The sequence below is a fragment of the Gavia stellata genome, chromosome 7 (assembly GCF_030936135.1).
Source record: "Gavia stellata isolate bGavSte3 chromosome 7, bGavSte3.hap2, whole genome shotgun sequence".
Classification (NCBI taxonomy): Eukaryota; Metazoa; Chordata; class Aves; order Gaviiformes; family Gaviidae; genus Gavia; species Gavia stellata.
Window position 1 is genome coordinate 28,400,638 of NC_082600.1, and position 21,915 is coordinate 28,422,552.

At 36.6% G+C, this 21,915-nt stretch overlaps 1 protein-coding gene across 1 annotated transcript in view; it reads right to left on the reverse strand.

Annotated features, from left to right (window-relative positions):
* MIPOL1 (mirror-image polydactyly 1) overlaps positions 1-16,261 on the reverse strand; it is a 159,703-nt gene extending 143,442 nt beyond the window's left edge. Inside the window, exons 1-3 of the mRNA XM_059819538.1 lie at positions 16,243-16,261; positions 15,896-16,001; positions 14,497-14,576 (exon numbers count right to left, since the gene is read on the reverse strand). Coding sequence (XP_059675521.1) covers positions 14,497-14,576; positions 15,896-16,001; positions 16,243-16,261 — 205 coding nt within the window. The remainder of the gene's footprint in view (positions 1-14,496; positions 14,577-15,895; positions 16,002-16,242) is intronic.
* Between the last annotated feature and the right edge of the window lie 5,654 nt (positions 16,262-21,915).

Consider the following 21,915-nt stretch of genomic DNA (forward strand, 5'->3'; position numbering starts at 1 on the left):
AAAGCTCAACACTTCACTTGCCATAACAACTTTTCCTCCCCTTCTCCTCTAGGGCATCAACATTTCCTATAAGCCATACCTATTTAGAATGCCTCAGGTGAAGTGTTTTGCATTCTGTGGAAGAATTCAAGCACAACTTATCTGTTGCAATAACCGGTGACTGTATTGCCATGAAACTTTGTTCCTTGTTTAGCATTACTGCATTCTCCTTTGGCCCACACTATATGAAAGAGTTGGAGGAAAAAAACCTTCTCACTCCTGAATGCTAAGAAGATCAGATGACATTAGCTACCACAGTTACACTGGGACAAATCAAGAAAAGGATTCTATCCCTTTAGCACCACAGTCATCAACTGAGTAAGTTTTTTGTCTTTTCAAAGTTCATGTTTTTCAAATTTGCTTCCTTTAGTAACAGCACTTTAAAAAGAGTTCACAAAACCACTGCAGTTGGAAGGGACCACTGGAGATCATCTAGTCCAGCCCCCCTGCTCAATCAAGATCACCCAGAGCAGGTTGCTCAGGACTGTGTCCAGATGGCTTTTGAATAGCTCCACAAGCAGAGTCATGACAACCTCTGGGCAGCTTGGGCCAGTGTTTGATTACCCTCATCGTAAAAAATTGTTTCCTTGTATTCAGATGGAATTTCATGTGTTTGAATTTGTGCTCATTGACTCTTGTCCTGTCAATGAGTACTACTGAAAAGAATCTGGCAGCTGCTGCTGCTTCGTTCTCTCCCATCATGTATTATTCATATTGGTAAGACCTATTCCCCCTAGCCTCCCCTTCTTGAGGCTCAGTCTCAGCCTCTTCTCATACATAAAATGCTCCAGTCCCTTTGTGGGTCTTTGCTGGACTTGCTCCAGTAAGTCCACCTCTTTCTTGTACTAGGGAGCTGTATGTAACCTCACCAGTGCTGAGCAGAGAGGATGGATCACCTCCCTCCATCTGCTAGCAATGCTCTTCCTAACAGAGCTCAGGATGCTGTTGACCATCCATGCCATGAGGGCACATTGCTGGCTTATGCTCAACTTGCTGTCCACTAGGATCCTGATCCCTTTCTGCAGAGCTGCTTTCTAGCCAGTTGATGCCCAGCATGTACAGTTACATGGGATTATTCCTGCCCAGGTGCAGGGCTTCACATTTCCCCTTGCTGAACTTCATAAGGTTCCTCTCTGCCCACTTCTCCAGCCTGTTGAGGTCCCTCTGGACAGCAGCATAACCCTCTGGTGTATCAACTACCCTTCACAGTTTTGTATCATCAGCAGACTTGCTGAGGGTCTACTCTGCTCCATCATCCAGATCATTAATGAAGCCATTGAACAGGACTGGATCCATTTTTGACTCTGGGAGTACACCACTAGTGACCTTTCTCCTACTGGACTTTGTGCAACTGATCACCACCATCTGGGTGCAGACATTCAGCCAGTTTTCAGTCAACCTCACTGTTTACTTATTTAACTCATACTTTGCTTCTCTATTAGGATGTTATGCGACACAGAGTCCAAAGCCTTACCAAAATCAAGGAAAACAACATCCTGCTTGATCCAGACTTGATTTCCTGCTTGTCAGGATAGACCATTTTTAAGCTTGGATGAGGTGATCCTTGAATATCAACCACATCTCTTTGATCCCTCTTCTCTCCAGTACTGTATCCTATGGGATTCTTCCAAGCAGACCTCTGAGGAGGCCAAAGTCTATTCTCCTGAAGTCCACAGTTGAGGTCCTGCTTTTTGTCCTGCTCCCTCGTTTCAGGATCCTGAACTCCACCACCTCATGGTAGCTGCCACCAAGGCTGCCCCCGACTTCAGCATCCACAAACAGTTCTTCCTTTTTTATAAGTATCAGGTCCAGCAGAGCACCTCTCCTTGTTGGCACCTCAATCATTTGTGTCAGGAAGTTGACATCAATGGACTCGAGAAATCTCCTAGATCACTTGTGCCCTGCTGTTGTTCTTCCAGCAGATTATGAGTGTCGTTGTAGTCCCCCACGAAGACCAGGACCTGTGAACATGAGGCTTCTTCCAGATGTCTGAAGAAGGCCTCATCTACTTCACCTAATTCTCCTTCACGCCCCTCCCTCTTACTGGAAGGATCAAGGATAACACCACCTGGGTCCTCACACCTTTGACCATCAACCCCAGAACCATATAGTCACACGTAATACTTCCCAGGTCGCCCCAACAGTATCACTGGTGCCTACGTGGAAGAGCAGCAGGGGGTAACAGAGGGTCAGATGAGCCTCAGCACCATCTCTATAACATCCTAAATGTAAGCTCCCAACAAGCAGCAAAGCTCTCTAGATGACAGGTCAAGTCAGCAGATAGATTTTCTTTTTTTTTTTTAAAAAACAGAATGAAGTAAACATGTCTGCATGATGAGGTAGACATCTGCATTAGCAGCTGAACTTCAGGCTAAATCCTTAGCCCATGTCAAGATATGGATTTCTATGCCTTCAACTGTAAGTTACAGCAACTGGAAAAAAAAGAATTTAGAATGAAACTAGACCTGTGTTGGCATTTATTAATGCTAATGCTACTTCTTTAAGCAACTTACATTTGCAACACACCTTTTAATCCAAATTCAATTCCCACAAGCACACAGGTAAGACTAAGCAGCATCACAGCAAGCTTGTAAGTGGCATTCCTGGAAACATCTGGCGAAACACATAGGATCTCGTTTTTTTTCCTACTGGCTTGGTAAGAGAGAAGATGATGGCAGCTGCCTCCACTGAGAATCGGAAGCACTTTGCCCAAGGGCATTAAGGTTAGAGGTTTTTACTTGTTTAATGAAGCTGTAATGCATTTTTTGGTCAACATGCTAAATCTGTCAGTAGAATTTTGAACACTGTCAGATCAATGGGTGTAGCAATTTTTTTTATTTTTAAAATCACTTTATTCTCCATATAGCCCATGACCCCCACCCCAAGTAATTTAGGCCTTAGTACATGGTAGCTTCTTGTCTTGCTGTTAAATTAAGTAGCAGTATTAATCAATGCACTTCAGTGCTTTTCATCATGCCTCTTGCAAATTGTATTGTGCACTAATTACCAATGCTGCAGAGACACACTGGGGAGTAAGTAGCATTTGCAATAATCAGGCTGCACAAGGAACATCAGGGAAAGGGTAAAACAGCTTTGCAAGCTTTGGAAAAAATGCTGTAGTTTTCATTAAGTGGTATCATCACCATTGATTCTGGTTCTTGAGTATACTAAACAACTTATTTTCCATCTAAACCAGAACGAGTTCAGTAGCCCAGATTAATATTTCACTATAGGGAGAAGCTGAACAGCTGATCTTCTGTATGCATTTATCTTGAATGAATAGCTCGTTCACATTGAGAGAAAGAAAGGCAAATGTTAGGAAGAAGGAATATAAAGACACTAGAATTAATGCTGGGAACTGATTGTGAGGGACGTAAGGGGAAGATAATGCTGTCACGGCTTGAAATAGTAAAGGCAGAACAGAATTCAATGTTGTTAAGCTGGGAGTGGTTAAATAGTCAAGTAAAAACATTGAACCTAACACATTTTGCAGGCAGACATTATTTCTCATAGCTTCTTCTTAGAAGTGAGGGATAGGCACCAAGATCACGGAAAGAATAGCATTAGAGAATCCTGTACCGACACTGATAATATGGAAAGAAGCATTGAAAATATAAGTGCACAAAAGGTGCAGATTCACCTGGAAGGTTAAGGAGGCAGTAGCTTCCCTTGTGCACCACTCAGCATATTCAGCAGTCCCATCATCCAGCAGAAGCTGGGTGGGTACCTCCATCCCCTGCTTGCAGTCTTTCAGCATCCCACATGCCAAACCATGCTGATCAGCTCAGAGGTTTGCAGCGGGTCTCTGAGGAACAACAATAAAGGAAAACAACAAAAAACAACAGAACACACACAAAGCACTGCAAAATACATAGCTGGCTACAGATCTGACTGCAGATGATTATGGGGACACTGGAAGCCCTTGTTGGTCCTCCAAACCAGCTTCAAGTGTAATAGTACTTGCCACTTGCTACCTATAGCTTCCCAGTATTTGTTTTAAGCTGGTCTGTAGCACAGACAAAGCATGTCCTCATCTGCCTGCAAAAGACTGCATGAATGAACTGCTAGAGGGATGGCAGTAAGAGGCAGAATAGGAAAAAGAGCAAAAGCAGGAAGGAAGAGAGTAAGCCATACAAACTCTGGGAGCGTGAGCAAAGCTGACTGCAAACTCAGTAGCTCACTCTTCCTATGTGACACTGTCAGATTAAAAACATTTTTAAAAATGCAGAACAAAACGTTGTGCTACATTTGAGGAACTAACTGCAATGTCAATTACTAACAGGCCCCAAAAACTCAGTGACTGACAAACTCTAATTTACTGTTAATCATGTATTTTTTTTCTCAGTCTAAACAACAACGTAGCTTCAATTTCTATGGTGTTTTTTTTTTGCGTTTGTACAACACCAGAAATTCTTGATTTCAAACACCAAGAGGGAATATTCACTATCCAACAAAACTATCAAAGCAAAGAGCCACCCCACTCCTATACCAAACTAACCTATTCCCACTGGAATAAAAGGACACACTTGCTACAGTTTAAAAATACTTGCTCTTGCCCCTACCTGCAAACCACACATCTACCTCAACTTACTGCAATAACTGTCAAGTGTGTAAGAGAACTTCACCTTCTTTTTATTTTCACTAGACTAACTGCTATTCTTTATTATTGACTTTCAAATTATCTAGATGTTTTGTACATTAATAGTATCACAAACATTTCTGAAAAGGTAATTTTTGGGCATGTGTGTATGACAATGCACACAAACCTGCAAGTGTTCTAACAAGCTGTTAGACAGTTGCTGCATTAACAAAAAGCAATTTCTAATAGCTTCATGCAAAAAATGGATTATGGAATTGTCTTAAGTTCATAACAGCTAATGCTATTGGACTTGAATTCTTAGATATATATAAGATAAATTTTAAGTCTAACAGAAAACTTGAACCTGAGAGCCACTAACCTTTCAAGCTATGCAAATAAAATTAGTACTATGGCCGAATATTCCTTCATGAGCTGAAAATGATGAGTCAGCCTTTTTGTCAAAGACAAACACTCAATTCACTCGGCTGTATAACTACTGGAACTGTTACCAAACAGAACTGTGAAAGACTCTGAATTGCTCAACAGTTCACCCTTACTGAATGATTAAAAGGCACAAATGCTGAAAAATGAGTGGGAAAGCAAAATTAAAAGCATTTATAGGTATAAGTATGCAAAGAAAGAAAATAAGGCTGGTGGAAGAAATCTAATCCTATTGCCTGGCATAAGTGGAAAAGAAAAGAGTTGGTTTAGGTTTTATGCATTTTCAGAATGCCTGTTATTTCCTTTTTCATTTGTATTTGAGTTGACACAGATGCAACATACATAATTGACATGCGTATCTCAAAGGGTGTTCATTATTTTCAACTTTTTCCTCACTATTTTATCTTTCCCAAAATCTGCAAGCAAGTTTTCAGAGTCAATCCCAAGAAAAGATGCTTAACTTCCAAGAAGAAAGCAATTCCTGTTTCTGGAAAACAATTACAGAAGCTCAGTACAAAAAGTAGGTCAATATACATTTTCTCCAAAACAAACAAGAAAAAGTGCAGCTTTACTCATCTTTGGACTTACTACAGATTTACTTATGTTAGCAATTATCTAGGTCCCTTCAGTGCTGTGTAGTATACTGAGAACCAATAACCTGCAAGTAACAGCAAATGGTTGTCCCTTCATGACACACTTTTTCTAACATTTAAAGAAAACTGGGCAAACTTTAAGATGATTATTCAGTAGGACTCAAGATCTCACTAAATCACTTCTGGAGAACAGCAGAATGGCAGTCACAGGAACCCAATAACAAGTGAAGGCTGAGATCAGAGTAGTTTCATAACACAAAGCTAATTCCTTTTATTTCTCAGTGCTCTGCCGAGCCAAAATGCCATATATAACCAGGCAAGCCCTTGGTAGTAATTAAGAGGAAATGACCATTGTATGCTCAGTGCCCCAACAATACATAACTGTGGGCCCTGCTGAGAGCACCATGGGTCAAACCAGAAGAACGAGAACTATCGACTTACTTTTAAGTAACTCTTACACAGAAAGGTCCTGGATTTTACATAGAGAGAGGATACCTGCTCTTATTTTAAGAAACAAATGACAGAGGGTCACTGAACTAAGCCTTGAAAACAACGTTTTCTGGCAACTCTGACAGGTATTTCACAAGGGATAGTCATTTTAAAGCTGTCAAGATTGAGGCACATAGTAATGAAGTAACGGGATCAAAGTCATTGAGCAAGCCATGGCAGAAGTAAAACTGCCGAAGTCCAAGGCGCTGGATCCATGCTGTATCTTGGAGCCTGTGCTACCACACTGGTGGCCCTTCCTGCTCCTGTCTCCTCCTCAGAGACCTCAAATTCTTCTCTCTTCTGTCAGAGAGGTTTTAGCATCTCATTTCAACTGGACTTCAAGAAAAAAAATACCATTTTTACTTATGAATTACAAAGTTACATTTACACAATAAAAAAATTAAGAGAAATTTCAGATAACTAGATTGGCATCCTTCCACACTCCTTTGTGATGATAATTTTCATTCACATGACAGACTACAGTATTTCTGTATTAGAAGACAGACGTGCAGTGTACAGTATATACAAACTTCCTGTAATTTCAACAGTAGGCAAAAGAAATGAAGTAACTTTTTTTTTTACATTGACTATCGCTAATACAGAAAACTTCCAAACAATTATACTGGTTTAGAAGTCAGTCAGGTTAACTGAACAATACAATTCAAATGCTCGATCTCTGGCTACAGCTAAGCATTTAAGTTGTCCAAAATCACAATCAAAGAGAAGAAGGTATTCTTAATGGAACTTTATTGAGAAAGTTCTCTGCAAATGAAGTAAGAATAACCTAAGTTATATTTTGCATTAATCTTAGTTTGCTTTATATTCCATGACACATACACACACAAAAAAAGAGGCTTGAAAATATTTTGTCTGCTAAAATACAGACAAAACTCAGAAGTTTAATGGTTCATTTTTTTATTCCTTAAAGGAATCTAAAGAGAACAGTGAATTCATTCTGTGCTAGCAATTTAAGCGGGGGGACATCTGTGTTACTTTGAATGCTTCTTTATTCACCTGTACTTGTGTGGAACCCTGGCAACACCCTTCATAAAGAAATAAATTGAGAAGGAGATTAAGAACAGTTGGAGTTATTCTGGCAAAGGCAATTTTTTACAATTCTCAAAGGATTCTGATTATTTTAGTAATGAAGTTTCCCTTGCCTGTCTCTCTCACTAAGTCTGTTGCCCTCCTGTTTTGCATCTAAACAGCAATTGTGTACAAACTGGTGAATATTTAAAATAGAAAAATGCTTCTAAGTCTTTAAAATATGCAGCCAATCATTATTTTGGTATTCATTGCAGTTAACCATGATGCATTTATTAATGTGTAAATATCAGACATTTCCTTTGGCATTCCACTCTCCATTTGCAATTCATTAACATATTGTTGTTTTAAAATATTAGTCTCTGAGAAGACACCAGATTTTCATTGGATTGGTCTCACACTTGAAAAAGCATTTTTATATTCTGAATGCATCAAAACAGCAGAATCTCTAGGCGGATAGTAAGCGGGATTCGCTGAAACACAATGTTAGTTCTAATGGATGGATGATTGTGTTTGGTCTTTTGAAACTTTGAAGTATAGGTAAGTCTTGATCACACAAATTAATAAATCCTAAAGCTGGAGTTAACAATAACCATTACACCCAAATTCTGCAGCTTAGCCCAGCCAATTTTTCAAAAGGTCAGGTTGTGAACTGGAGAAGATCAGGGAGGTCCACCGCATAGCTTTGTTGCCAGGCATCTCTCGTCTGGATTGTTGCAGGCATTTATTAGTATTCGTCAGCAGACTCAACAAAGCAAACAAGAAATTCAAGCACGAATAATAAAATGAAATGCTGCTATATAACCCTTTGTCATTCAGCAAATATGGGACTTTTTAGCTACATTGTTCCTAAACCTGGGTTACTACTTTAATTTTTCTCCACAGTGCTGACTGAATGAGTATGCATGTGTGTTAAATGCAGAGCTCCCTTAACAACTGCAGGACTGCCATTTAATCTGTTGGTAGATGGACCATTTCCTGTGGGAACTCTAGCTATGATTTCCAGATCCACCAAATAAATCTCAGATTAAGATTCCAAATGAAACCTGCCTTTGGCAGATAAAAAATGTCAAGATGGATATAAACAGTAAAATTATAAATTATCTAGGTGTTGCACAATGACTTGATGTGCGTTTTTTGTTTACACTTTCCCCGATATCACAACTATACAAGGCATTCATCAAATGTCACACTTTCGTAATATTGGAGGCATCATTAAAACTGTTTGGCTAAGGACCTTGAAGTGTTTAAGCAGTAGCTCAAAAGTATATTTGTGCAAAGTAGAAGAATAAATTTACATATCAGCAGCAGCTCATAAGGGATGGGTAAATATTCTGTTTATCTCTCATTGTAATTCAGGTTAGTTTAAATACAGGGTTTCGGGATATCATTACAGCCTATATGGAGTTATTACATAATTTCCAAACATAGTGTCTGCTAGAGTTTTACTAAGCTTGCTGTGTTTATGTTTTCTCAACCAGCTAAAATCAAAGTAAACCCTCCCATCCCATTTTTCTTTTGCTATTGTCACACAAGACAATTGCTTTTCACATAGAACCCCTTCCATTATCTAAATCTTAATGATCCAGAACCCCATTTTATCTAGGCAGGGTCATGTTTCCTGATGCCCATTAATTACAGTGAAAATTCTCTTATCCAAATGTACTCAACCACCCCTACCGCAAACAAACAACTAACGCTTTGCTGAATTAGAGTTCTAAACAAAATCCCAGAAAACTACAGCTTTAGAAGTGAAGAAAAATACTGTAATTTTAAGTGTCTGACATAAAAGAAAGGTCACTCTGCATAAAGTGCCAGAGTAAGACACCTTGCCCACGCACCCTTTACTCAGAAGTAAATGGTCTACTAAAGATGCAGGTGAACTCTCAGATAAGAGTCTCCAATGCACCCCCTGGAGAACTTTTTTTAATACTTTCTTTGTTATGTCTTTGCTCTGAACTTAAGTCTCGTTCTAGTTGTTATTAAAACAGAAGCAATGAAGGTTCCTAAAGAAGAAAATAACCAAAATCCTCTTGCACTTGTGCTAGGTCTTCTAAAGCTCCTTCTGAAGCACTACATAAAAATTACTGTAGTAATAAGTGCTGTTCTCCCTGAAGCACATTTCAAAACATTCTGAAGTTAGCTGCACTCATACTTTAAACACCTAGGCGATTCAAAGTGCAATACTTCAAGGTGTGCATTCTCCCCATCTTTAGTGCTTGCAATACTTGGTGCAGATAAGGCACTACACATATTCAGCGTACTGTAAAGGGTCTAAAAAATCATATTCACAGCACTCCAATGAGTCAGGCAGATACTGGATACTTAATTGTGCTTCTGATGAGGAGTCTTTCTGCATGCAGCCTGGCCAGAAATGCACTGTATTTAACCATTCAAAAACTACAAGGAAAGAAATGGGATGGGAAAAACAGACACGAGAATTTATACACATGAAAGGGTGATTGTATTTACAGGAAAGACCAGACAGTATCTGATGATTTTTCAGTTATCAGTAGCTCCTTTTTATCTTCTAAGTCATGGCATGCTATTCCCTCTTTTTCCATACAAGATGTTTTTGTCATCTTCCATACTTGGTGCTGCTCAACAGTTACTAGCCACTCTTCCTATGTTCAACTCATGCAAGATCATCCTCTCAACCTCTCTTCTGACTCCTATACTGTGCAGAGAAACCTGCAACTACCCTTGCCACTTTGCAAGGGGATCTCTGACAGCTAGCACACAGTGAGTTCGATGCTAAAAGCACAGCACACGTGGAAGACACTAAACAATTGAGCCATGTGTGTGAAGAGGACTCTGCTTCTCTGCATATCATGTAGATTCTTCTGCATACACACCCATGCAATATCCAGGTCTTCCTTCTTTCCCAGGTAAACAGCATTCCTTATTGCTAAAAGAGGGAAAGGCAAGAACAGTCTCACAGTATCTCCTGTTGAGGCATGTAAAAGAAGAAACAAACTTCAATATGACAAGTACTGTTTATTCTGCCTCTACTACAGTGTTGGAAGAAGGACTTCAGATTTAGAGTGTTTACAGCTGTAATGGGTATATTCTGGAGAAAGGGGAAGCAGCACGGTTACAATTACTTGCTTTTTGACTCAACTAGAGAATCAGATGAAAAATCTTTACAACACCACATTACTCTCAAAGCTTTCTTTACCCCTTTATCTTTGTGTGTGTGTGTATGTGTGTTTGTGTGTGTGTGTGTGTTAACATCACACAATAGTAATTCCAGACAAAACGTCCTTGTAATTACTACTACAAAACCAAACCCACAAAAAAGTACATTAAAATCATTATACAACTAGAAAAACTTACTACTTCTAATAAGATAGCCTACAAATACATGGTGAGTAACAGGAGTTTCATTTCTAGGAAGTTAGCAAAGAAAGATGATTCATTTTACTTAACCTATGCATATGACTGTACATTGCCTCAACTACCATGAATGCAAAAGGGATGCCTGACAATTAATTGAATTTATAAATGGAAGTAAACAAATGCAAAAATATTTCTAGATAGGTTTTACTTCCTGAATATTATCCACTATGCAGCAAAAGAACTAAAAAATACTTTTTAAGTATTAAACAGCGTGACTATGACAATACAAGGAAAGCTATGTCCAGATTCTTAACAGCAAGCACCACGCATTCATGCAAGACCAATGCATGCACAAACACACAATGCAATTAAGACAATTGTCTATGCATAAGCTTATCACATGCACACATGTCTGAGCAGCTATATATACATAACTTATTCATTAGGTTTGCATATCTGTTTTCCTCTTCTATTTTTCCTGAAGAGAGCAAGACTGGAAAACAACAGCTCACCACCAGATAAAACACTTACTTTTCAAATTTCCCTGCACAAGCCGATTCTGCAGTTCTGTTCCAATCTACATTATCACATCTCTTTAAAGCTAGAGTTTCCTCTGAAGTACAGTTTCCAGACGTGCAATTTTAAAGTATTTTTACAAGGCGCACATTCTTTTGAAGGATAACAAGTTACAGTGAAAGTGTCTATATGCATCATAACTAAGAGTTGACAACAAATTCTTAGAGGTGAAATTGGTTCATTGACTTACATTTCAATAGGTGCTTTAAGTAGTGGTTTAGAAATATATATATTTATTTCTATGCTTGAAAAATATAACCACCACCTTTTAAAGAAGCAAACCACTTTGCCATTAAAAATAATTAAGCTATTAACCTTGTTTTAGGAAATTCCAAATAATAATTATACAATGCTTTTCATTTTGGAGTCAGCAAAGTTGTTATTTTGTCAAAACAGACAAAACAGTAACTTGATATTTTAAGACTTCATCTAATTTCTGCCCTGTCCTTAAAAATCATAAATGCTCAGAAATATGACACAAGCAAAAACATTACAATAGTGAAAGACTATATAATACAGAACAATTATAGGTGCACCCATTCAAACACAGTACATGATCTGAGTCAAATGAGACACAAATTTAACTCCAGTATTTGCACACTCACCACCTTCCTATCCTGCTAACTGTTTTGGAAAATTGACATATCAAGTCCTGAATGTATACGTAAGTATGAAAAGCACCCAATTTCAGGTTCTGTCTTGTGTTTTCACAGTATTAATGTTTGTGCAGTTTTCGTCATGCATGTAAAACCTGCTAAAGTAACAACTCCACCCAGGTGCAGCATGCTTCCCCCCCTACCACCACTGCAATGCAAAGATATGCACCTTTTTGCCAATGTAAGTTTATTTTTATAATCGACCACCATCCTAGGCTTTCTAGCTTGGATCCTGAATATTTTGCATTTGGAAATTAAACAGTCTTCACTGGCCTGCTGCCAATGCTCCTGATACATTCTCTCAAGTATTCTTAGAGAGAAATGAAAAAAGTTACTATCCTCCTATTAAAAACTAGGTGCTGTGGAGATAAACAGTGCATTTAAATTAGATACAAACCCAAAATAATAAGCCTTGCACATAGACTGTTGTTTAACTCTTCCTAATATACCAGAACAGAGACAGACATGTCTTTGATCCAGAAAGGCATATTATATTCCAAACAACACAGAAAGTTAAGAAGAAAATCTCAACTATCAAACACTCCAGATATACTCTTCTTAAACACCACCTTTCTTTCAAGTATTTTACTTTATAACATCTATTAACAGGCTACATATTATCCCGCATAACCACCATAAACCTACCGCTTCTCTGTACCTCACATTTTTGCAGGTTTTTTTAAATTCTCATTGCTTGACTGAATTTTCATCTGGTCAGCTGAATTTAATCTTAGACATGCTTTACCATTCTATAATTTAACCTCCAACATTTCAGTATGTTATAAAAAAATTGAATAAATTATAGGGTTATTCTAAAAAGAGCTTTTCAACTTCCAAGTTACAAGCAAGGAACAACTAGATACAATACAGTACCAGCCACAAAAAGGAAAGATACCACAGATGACAAAGCAACTGGAACACAAAATGGTACACACTTCAACATAGACATTTAAATAGAAGATTAAAAGTTCCTTTGATTTAGTAGTTCAATGAGAAAATGCACCAGAATGTCTACCAAGGGTACATATTGAACATTATGTTACTGTAATTTATCTATTGTCTTTATGATAAAAAAATGTAATTTAACTGTTAACACCCAAATAAAATTTTAAGAAAAAAATTCCTCATCCAAACCAGCATAATGACATAAGATTTATCCATAATCCCTTTTTTCCTAGGAGTAAAAGCATAAAGAATTATGTGACTTATTAATGACTCATCTAAAAAAAAGTGTATCAATTTTACTTTTGTTTATATAACAACTTCTGTTGGATACACAAATACGTAAGTGTTACCTCGGAAGAAATAGCTTTCTAAACAGCACAAAATACTAACTTAATGCATCAGAAAAATAATACACATGAAACTCAGTAACTACCCAGTTTTTAAAGTATCGTGAGCACCAGAACAACACCATTTCTTGCAATTAGACAGAAAGTATTTCACAGAGAATCCGTTTATGGTATTCACTTGTGTACTTTGGAAAAGTTAACCTTTTGAACCATTCTTAGGGTATGCTGACCCCTAAAGGTCTAAAAATACTAAATCTGATTAAGCCATTACACATTTAAAGTATAAGTTGCCAGAATACAATTCTCCACTAAGTTACTCCACCATGACTATTTTTGTTTTCAAAGTATATGATTCAAAAACATTTTTAACTGCACTCAGCTCAAAATTCCAGGAATTAAAGTGTGTCTGCAAGTAGGTTATTTTACACAATAATATAGATAGAAATTCCTTTACATATGTAAGAAGTGCATCATATCCAAGACGCAGTATTATTTCTTTCTTCTAAACAACAGACTGTTCATGAGAAACTTGACATTTATTATCTTTTGAGAAAGAACACATAGTATAAAATTAAAAAAAAAGAAATACACAAGATGCTATCAGACTCTGATACAGGAGGCATCTTTGATGTTGAAACACCTATTCCTTTATTTTTTTTTTTATCCTACACATAGCCACTGGAAAAAAAATACAGCCTTTTATGATGTACTGAAGGACTGCTTCCTCTGTCTTCCCCTTTCTTCAATCTACACATTATTATCTAGTCACAAGCCACTTTCTGACAATTCTCTTCTGTAAAGCCAATCAGTTACGTAATGTGCTCTCAAACTCAGTGCTTTTTTTTTTTTTAAAGTTTCTGCCATGAAACATAGAAGAATGTATCTGAGAGCAAAATTTTGGTCATCCAAATACAAAAAGATCCTTCCATCCTGATGGAGATGAGAACTCCATGAACTATGGAAGTTCCAAGTTAACCAAGGACCCCTCTACCTCCAAGCCTACCTTAATGTCTATATTCAGTTGAGGTAATAATGAGAAACTCGTTAATATTAGTAGACGGCTTAATCATACTCTAGCCAGGTGTGAATAGCCAAGAAAGTTACTTCAAGACAGACTTCAGATTTGCTGTTAACCCATTAAGAATAAAAGGTTGGAAAGTAAAGTGCAATATACAGACTAAGAATTTAAATAAGACTTCTCAAAGTTATACAAAAAACATTTTCAATAACCCAGAAAATAAAAATAAAGCTGATGATTTACATTCCCGTAGCTGCTCTCCTGTTATCCCAAACACTTTCAAGAGGCAGTGTGTGGTTGTAGTTTTTTTTTTTTTTCTTTCTTTTCTTCCAAAGTCAGTCATATATCGGAAAGAACAAATACATTCCAGTCACTGCCTAGCACTGGTACAACACCTGAAGTTCCTTATTAGTATCTTAAAAGTCCTTACCTTTTAACCAGTTCTCCATTTGTTCTTCTGAACTTGTTTGATCTGGCACTGAGTCCAGTTTTTGCTTGACGATTTCAGAGCTAAAATAAAGCAAACTCTAGATAAATAAACCTGAAAAAATATATTATAAATACACCTATACTTTGCCTTCATTTGACAGAATATTTACAAGACAAAGGATTTAAAAATATTTATAACAGGACAATAAAGTCTGTGTACTTTAACAGTCAGTGCTAAATTATATTTCTCAGTAAAATATTTTTTCCTCACACGTCTAGTTTTTATAATGGTTTGGGTTCAGCTTTCTGTTGCGTGTAATGCCTTCATTGAAAAAATTATTGGTTTGTCTTGTTCTAGAGTCTGGTCTTAGAAGTACATGCTACTGAGCACAGCCCAAATCACACTGAGTTGTCCTGCTTAGAGGCAATGGGACTGCTCACTTTGGTAATTACTACATATGGTGGTACGCGCTTCACTTTACAACATTCTTTCTCCTGCTTTCATTTCCTGGATAAAATACAGGTAGAGTGGCCCATGACCACTCCAACTCTGAATTTGCAGGTTTTTCTAAACAGCTAAATAATTCATCCTAATATTTGCATACGTATTGCTTCAGATATACAGTTAATTATACAGTTTCAGTATTTCATATAATCAAAGATCTTCAAGAAACAACCCTCAATACTCAAAAATAAGATCTACAGTAAAACATTATGCTTATCAAGTAACATTGAGTGTCAATATATATGCTCTCTTGTATGTCAAAGATTCAACTATATTCTATATCTCAAGGAAATCTAAATAAATTAGTAATCTTGCTAATATACTAATCTTACCACAAATTTTATTATTTATTCAAGCACCCCTTTTAAAACATATTGTACAAAGGACAACTTTTCATCTTTAACTACGTAGTTGTGCTTATTTTGTATGGTTTTCCCTGCTATATTTTTTCTACATTTATTGAAAAGATACAATATATGTCTTGAAGAGGCAGTGGCTGCATCATGAAAATACCCAGAGAGTTGTCATTGTGCTGATAAATGTAAGAGTTAAAAACAAAAATAAAATTAAGTACACATTTTAAAATTCAAGCATATTATACCAAGACATATGTTCTAACTAATAAAGCAGGAGAAATTATTTTCCTATACAACACCAAAAAGGCAAATGTTTTCATTTTTATCTTTTAGATTATAAAAAAGCAAAATAATTGTGAAAACACTTAAGATTCAACACTAACAGTTACATTAAGCATTCAAGAAATACATATTTATCTCATATTTGTTGTTAACTGTAAATGTGCATGAGGAAAAAAATATGTGTATTACCTGATGTGCTTAGGTCTTAACAAAAAATAAAAACTTAACCTCATATCGCAGAACACTGAATCCCTTACAAGAGTCCCTCAAATGAAGCTGTACGCTTCTTTTTCAATTCTGTGTAACTGTGTTGATTTGGAGTTGGCAATCTTTTCCTAAGTTCCTCATTTACTTTTGGATTAGCTGAAAATATAGAAGGTTATTAATATCAAGAAATAGGTTTCTGTCAATGAAGCCATTTCCCTACATATTGCACAAAAAGGTTCATAATAATTGCAGTATTTTAATAAGATATTCATATAGCAAGACATGAAGAAAATACGGTATTTAATAACCTCTGGAGTATTTTAAAACATGTCTTAGGGCCTTAATGCGCCTAGTAATATACTATTTAAAACCATAATTTTATCCCTCCACAATATACAGTCATTCTTCCTCGCCATTTACCCAGCTAATGAATGCCAGCAATTAGTAAAATGTAATCCCATTGCACAATCATTTTAATGCTTTTAGCACTCAGAAAAGTAAACACCAAATTAATACTGCTCAAGCCATATCAGATCCTAGTTGGAAGCAAGCAATTATAGTTCAGCTCCTCAGGTGTAATTAAATGATTGGAATGATTTAGTTCCATAAATGCAAGTTAATTCATAAGCAAGCAACAAATATACTGGGAGTAATTACAAGAAACATTGACAGTCTAAGCAGGGCATGTGCCTTTATGTACTTGATGTAGGAAAATGCTGCCCTCTCCTGGAAATAATAGTCTATGGCACGGGAATAATTGGAGACAGAAGTCAAGAGGCTCATTTTACAGACTTTTTCTTCATAGGTGAAGTATGTTCTGCTAATTCATAGGAATTTTCTGGTTTACACATATAGAAAATAAAAATATTGTTGATATCAAATGAAGGCAATCTATCGATCAAAGTCAAACAGAGAGACCTTTTGGGGCTCCCTAGGGTTTGCAGTGTACTTTCCCTATTATTAGAAATTAAAATGTTAGTAAATAGAACAACAAAATATTCCATACACTTAAGTATGTAAATCGGTTGTTTTGAACACAAACACTGCAATAGTTATCTAACTTGTGCACAACACTTACGTACCATTCAAGAGGTACCTTTACAGTAAGGACTTCGAACATAAGGTATTTTTAGAACCGAAATTTATTATTCAGACAGTATTAAACTTTGCCAATCAACAACAAGCAGAAGCTGACCATGAAGATCTTCCCCGGAGGAATCATCAGGAAAAATTAAATACAATTATTTTAAAGCTTTTCTTTACTTTAATTTGAAGACAATCTGTTAGTAATCATCTGTCTAATAACCAAAAGAAATTGAAGCTGGAGATTAAAATAAAATATACTGGTGGACCGAGACAAAAGTGAAAATGCAAAATGAAACTGTAACCCAAAACCTGGAGTTAAATACTAATTTCCTTATTCACTACCTATTTATTCAACCTGCATTAGTGTTAAGACTACTATTTGAACATCATGCATAGAAAGCTAAAAAACCCCAATTGTCCTTATCTGCTGACTGTAATATGCAATAGTCATGTAAAACTCACACTAAATGTTTAAGTACAAAACTACCTACAAATATGAATATTCCTAAATATGAGTATTTCCTCTACAGAAATAACAAATGCTTCCCAGTACTGCATATAGCAGCATGGGAGGAAAATCATACACTATGGACAGTATAGGACGATTTTCCACACACAGAAATTGACTGTAAGAAAGCTCAATTCAAAAGTACCTAATCACTGTAAAAGCCTGAAATTGGTTTTTTTAACCAATAGCACTTCGGCATCAAAATATTTCTTTGTTCTAGATCTCTGTGTATTTCAAAACAAACCCGAGCTGTACACAAATTCCTTCACTGTTACTTTACCTATTGTGGAAATGAAATAAGTTATTTTAAGAAGTCGTATTATTAAAAGTTTAAAATGTACAGCACATTTGCTTTGCCCTTTGATGTCACAGTCCTATTTTTCTATTCAAATCTTGTACACTGTAAGTTAATTGCTTTTGGAAACTACTTATTATTCATGTAAAAATTAATGTGCCAATGTGTTTAAATCCTTTTAAATGACCATTCATGCATCTTTCTTCTTTAAGTACCAATGAAATCTGTCAAAGATATCAATGCAAGATGGTCTTAGAGAAAGTTCTAATAAAGATTTTTTCTGCTAACATAAGATTTTCGTTTTCGTCAACTTTACTTAAATTCCATTAATTTTTTAAGCTGCTTTTAATAAATTCACAAGTAAAAAATTTTAGGCTCCATAGTCTGTCATTTGTGTTCCAGCTGACTTTATGAATATTAATAACAGTGTTATCCTGATTAAATAGGCTTCATATAAAATCCCTGTGAATCCTATAGCTCAGACATCTCATTTTTCCAACTCTTTATGAATTTGGATTCAGACATTAAACTGGAAAAAAACTTAAAAAACAGATTCAATGGTACATTCATGTACCCTTAAGCAAAAAATTAGATGTTCTAATGATTCAAATAATTAAAATTGATAGGACCACATATTGAGATTTCACGCTTTCTGTAAACATACAACATATTTTAAGTCTAATGAAAACGTCAACACTTCACAGAACAAAGGATTAAGAATCTATTATAAAATAATAATAATATCTGTCCTTATCCTTATCTTAAACAACAGATGATATGATCTTAACTCTTCATATATAGAGTGTTGATTTGCAGAAGTATTTCCCAAAGAGAAAGAAATTAGTGGATGCTTAATTACATAAGCATACACATGAAATACATGAAAATTCTAGTTTAGCATGGGTGCCCAGTGAAAAACAGCATTAACTTTTAATTGGTTTATACTTCAACAAAAGCAACCTTTTTCTAAAGAATGTCAAATCAAAGCACACAGGACGTTTTCACATTATCCTACAAGACTCACGCAGTCACAGTTTCAAACTGCCAACTTCTTCCCATGCTTATGTGTTTGAATTATTTACATTTATGACAGATAAAAACGGAAAACTAAGTTCACTGCACTGCCTTCACTTTTTTTTTTTATACAGTGTTAACTAAAATTACTACTTCCTCATTCATTCAGGGATATACTCCTCAAAGATGGCCACCAATATATTTTGCCTTCCAGTACCTTGAAATATGAATGGATTTTAGGAGAACAAAAAAATCTAAACAAAATAATGGCTTACTCAAAAGGATGGCATTCCCGTCCTGGTTCTAATTACTCATAAACACAAACACTTAATAGGAATTAAATAAAAACAAGAGGCATATAAAAATTACATACATCTGCAAGGTAGGAAGCATACAGTGCTTCACTTGTACACTTCTGAATAGCTTTTATTACAGCTGTGGTGGTATTTCCACTTTCAGAGGACAAGAACCTTCAGAGCGCCTGCAGAATATATATTACACAAGGGAGCACCCCACAATAACACCGGCTTTCAACCATCTGACCAGTGATGTTGACCCAAGGTATTTAGATGAGTGACAGTCTGCTGTAGCTGCCAGTGCTTTCCCTCCCTGGGCAGTAGATCAGGAAGTCCATCTCCTAAGCTGGAGTTTAGTTACTGACTCCTCCTCACTGGGAACCGAAAGGCTGTTGAGACCCTTCCATATGTAGCCCCAATAACTGCAAACCCTTGTTCCTTGGTCTTGCCTTACAGGTTTTGAAGACAACTACTGAATCACAGCCTTAGCCACTGTGACAGGAAGCAAATGCTTGCTGGTGTTGACCAAATTCACCTCTTCACAAAAAGTCCTCAGGTCTTGGGAGTTTTTCCACCAGGAGGGCTACCCTGCCTGCTCTGCCTTTGGTGGAACAAGACACCAGTTCCCACCACCCCTTGGAACAGCACCAAGCCAGTTTCTGTCCCCCTTAACGACGCAGTTGACAGTTACCACTGACAGTGAAGGGATGGAGCTATGCAAGGAAGGGAATACCATATACTTTACAGACAGGGAAATAAAGCATGAATTTTAGTATTATTTTCATAAGATTAATTAGATTACCAGGATCTCCTAAAATAACCTGAAACGTTTTGCCTCAGGCCAAGCTAAACCAAAAAACTTAATTTAGGAGGGTACACTACATAAAAACGGTTACCTTCTAGAAGCATTTCCCTAGGGAACAAACAGTTTTCTTAGCCCTGGTGTATGCCAAGTTTTGATGCAATGGCACACTCCTCCATGAGAGAGTCACATTTCCTCACTACCTTAAGAAACTTTATGGCAAATCAGAAATTTAAGACAACCCAAAATAAGTTAAAATTAGCTTTGTGCACTTATAAAAAATACTAGTTGAAGAATAACTGAAATAGCCCCTTCAAATATTTGTCAAATGTGGAATAACACCCACCTGTTAGATATGTGAAAGCTGTGAAATGAAACATACTTTGATATTTGATTACAGAGTTACTTATTTTATTGTATTCTATTATTCTTTTATATGCTTTTAAATACAAGTAGCTCATGCAAAATATTCTGTTTCTTTTTTAAAAGAATATAAAACATAGGCAAGTGGATTAACCCTGTAAGTGGATGAATGAGTAGTACTCCAAATTTAAAACTCCAGCACTGATACAAAGACTTCAAGATTTTGGTTTATAGAAGTAACTGCATTATCTGGAAGCTTGATAAAAACATTTTCCCAGAGGCCAGAGACAGACAGTAATCCCCGGCTTTTCTCTCCCCCATTAATAACCAAAATAACAATGTTTGTTTGTATTTTATTCATTAAACAATCATCAGCCTGCTCTGTCCTCTTTCCCAGTTTTTAGCTGTCCTTTGTCCTCCACTTTTCTTTTTCCTTAGTTTTGTCTTCTCTTTGACAATACCTGCCTTTTCCTTCTCCCCCTGCCCACCACCTCTTCGAAATGCAAAGACGACTGCAGAGGATCTTGTCAAAGATTGTGTCTCCTTTTTTTCCAGCTTTTCTCATCTTGGCGTGCGTTCTGTGAAGCAGCTTTCTTCTGTGACACCTCCATTAACATTATCTTCAGTCTAATAATGAAACTATGATATGCTTTGGTCAAGTGTGCATACTAAAATAGCAAGCTACACATCCAGAAATGGTCTTGGCCCATCAGAGAAGAATCAGATATTCTGAGGTGGGCCAGAACTCAATGAGAACCAGAGACAAGTCAGTGAAATTAAGTCTGTTGAGAATGTCCAGAATTTAAATGGAAGCTAAAAATTTAGGAGGCTAAACCTGCAAACATTTAGCACCATGCAGTTGTTGCACTGCTTCCGTTTCTTGCACCAACAAAGGAAGGTACAAAATTAAAGGGGAGTCGCCATGGACTCCAAATCATTGCCAGGCAGCTGGGAAGAGAGACCACAACCAACCAACCAACAAGGGAAAAAAGAGGCTTGAGCTAAAGTTTAGATCATCAGTCACATTATCACAGACATTTCTGACAGCAAATCAATCTCCCTGCCAAATTTTAAGAAAGCAATGCAAAACATGACCACATACCAGCTTCCCAATCAAACTGCTGCAATATTTTTGTTTACATCATGGAAAACAATATATTTATCCTTTAACCCTAGTTCGGAAAATACCCAAAACCTTCTCTCAGCTGAAACTTACCAAAACCAGAAGTCATCTTCACCTACTAGGAAGAAAATGCCTACTCTGAAAAAAACCCACCCCAAACAACCAACTTCCATCTAAAATGTTAAAATTACAATGGAAAACTCAAAGAAAAAAGGTCTTCCAAAGAGAGGTGCAGGACAACTTTAAGCACAGGCAGAACTGTCAGATTGCCCATAACAAAAGCTCTGTCATTTCTGTTCTTGCTCAACAAATGAAACAGTTCAGCTTTTTTTTGAAATATGCATTTGAATAAATAGATTCTCATTCCTCAATCTTGACATCATTTATAATGATCTACAACACAGGAAGTAAAGAAGCTGGACAGACTTACTTTTTAAAAAACATATCTTTACTGGGTTTTGAAGAAAAGTAATTTTAAACCCTCAGTAAGCACATTATTCAGCCAAAAACACAGAAGTAATTTACAGTGAAGAAGCCTTAAAGAATTCCTCTGAGAACGTAAACTACAAAGAGGTTAATATAA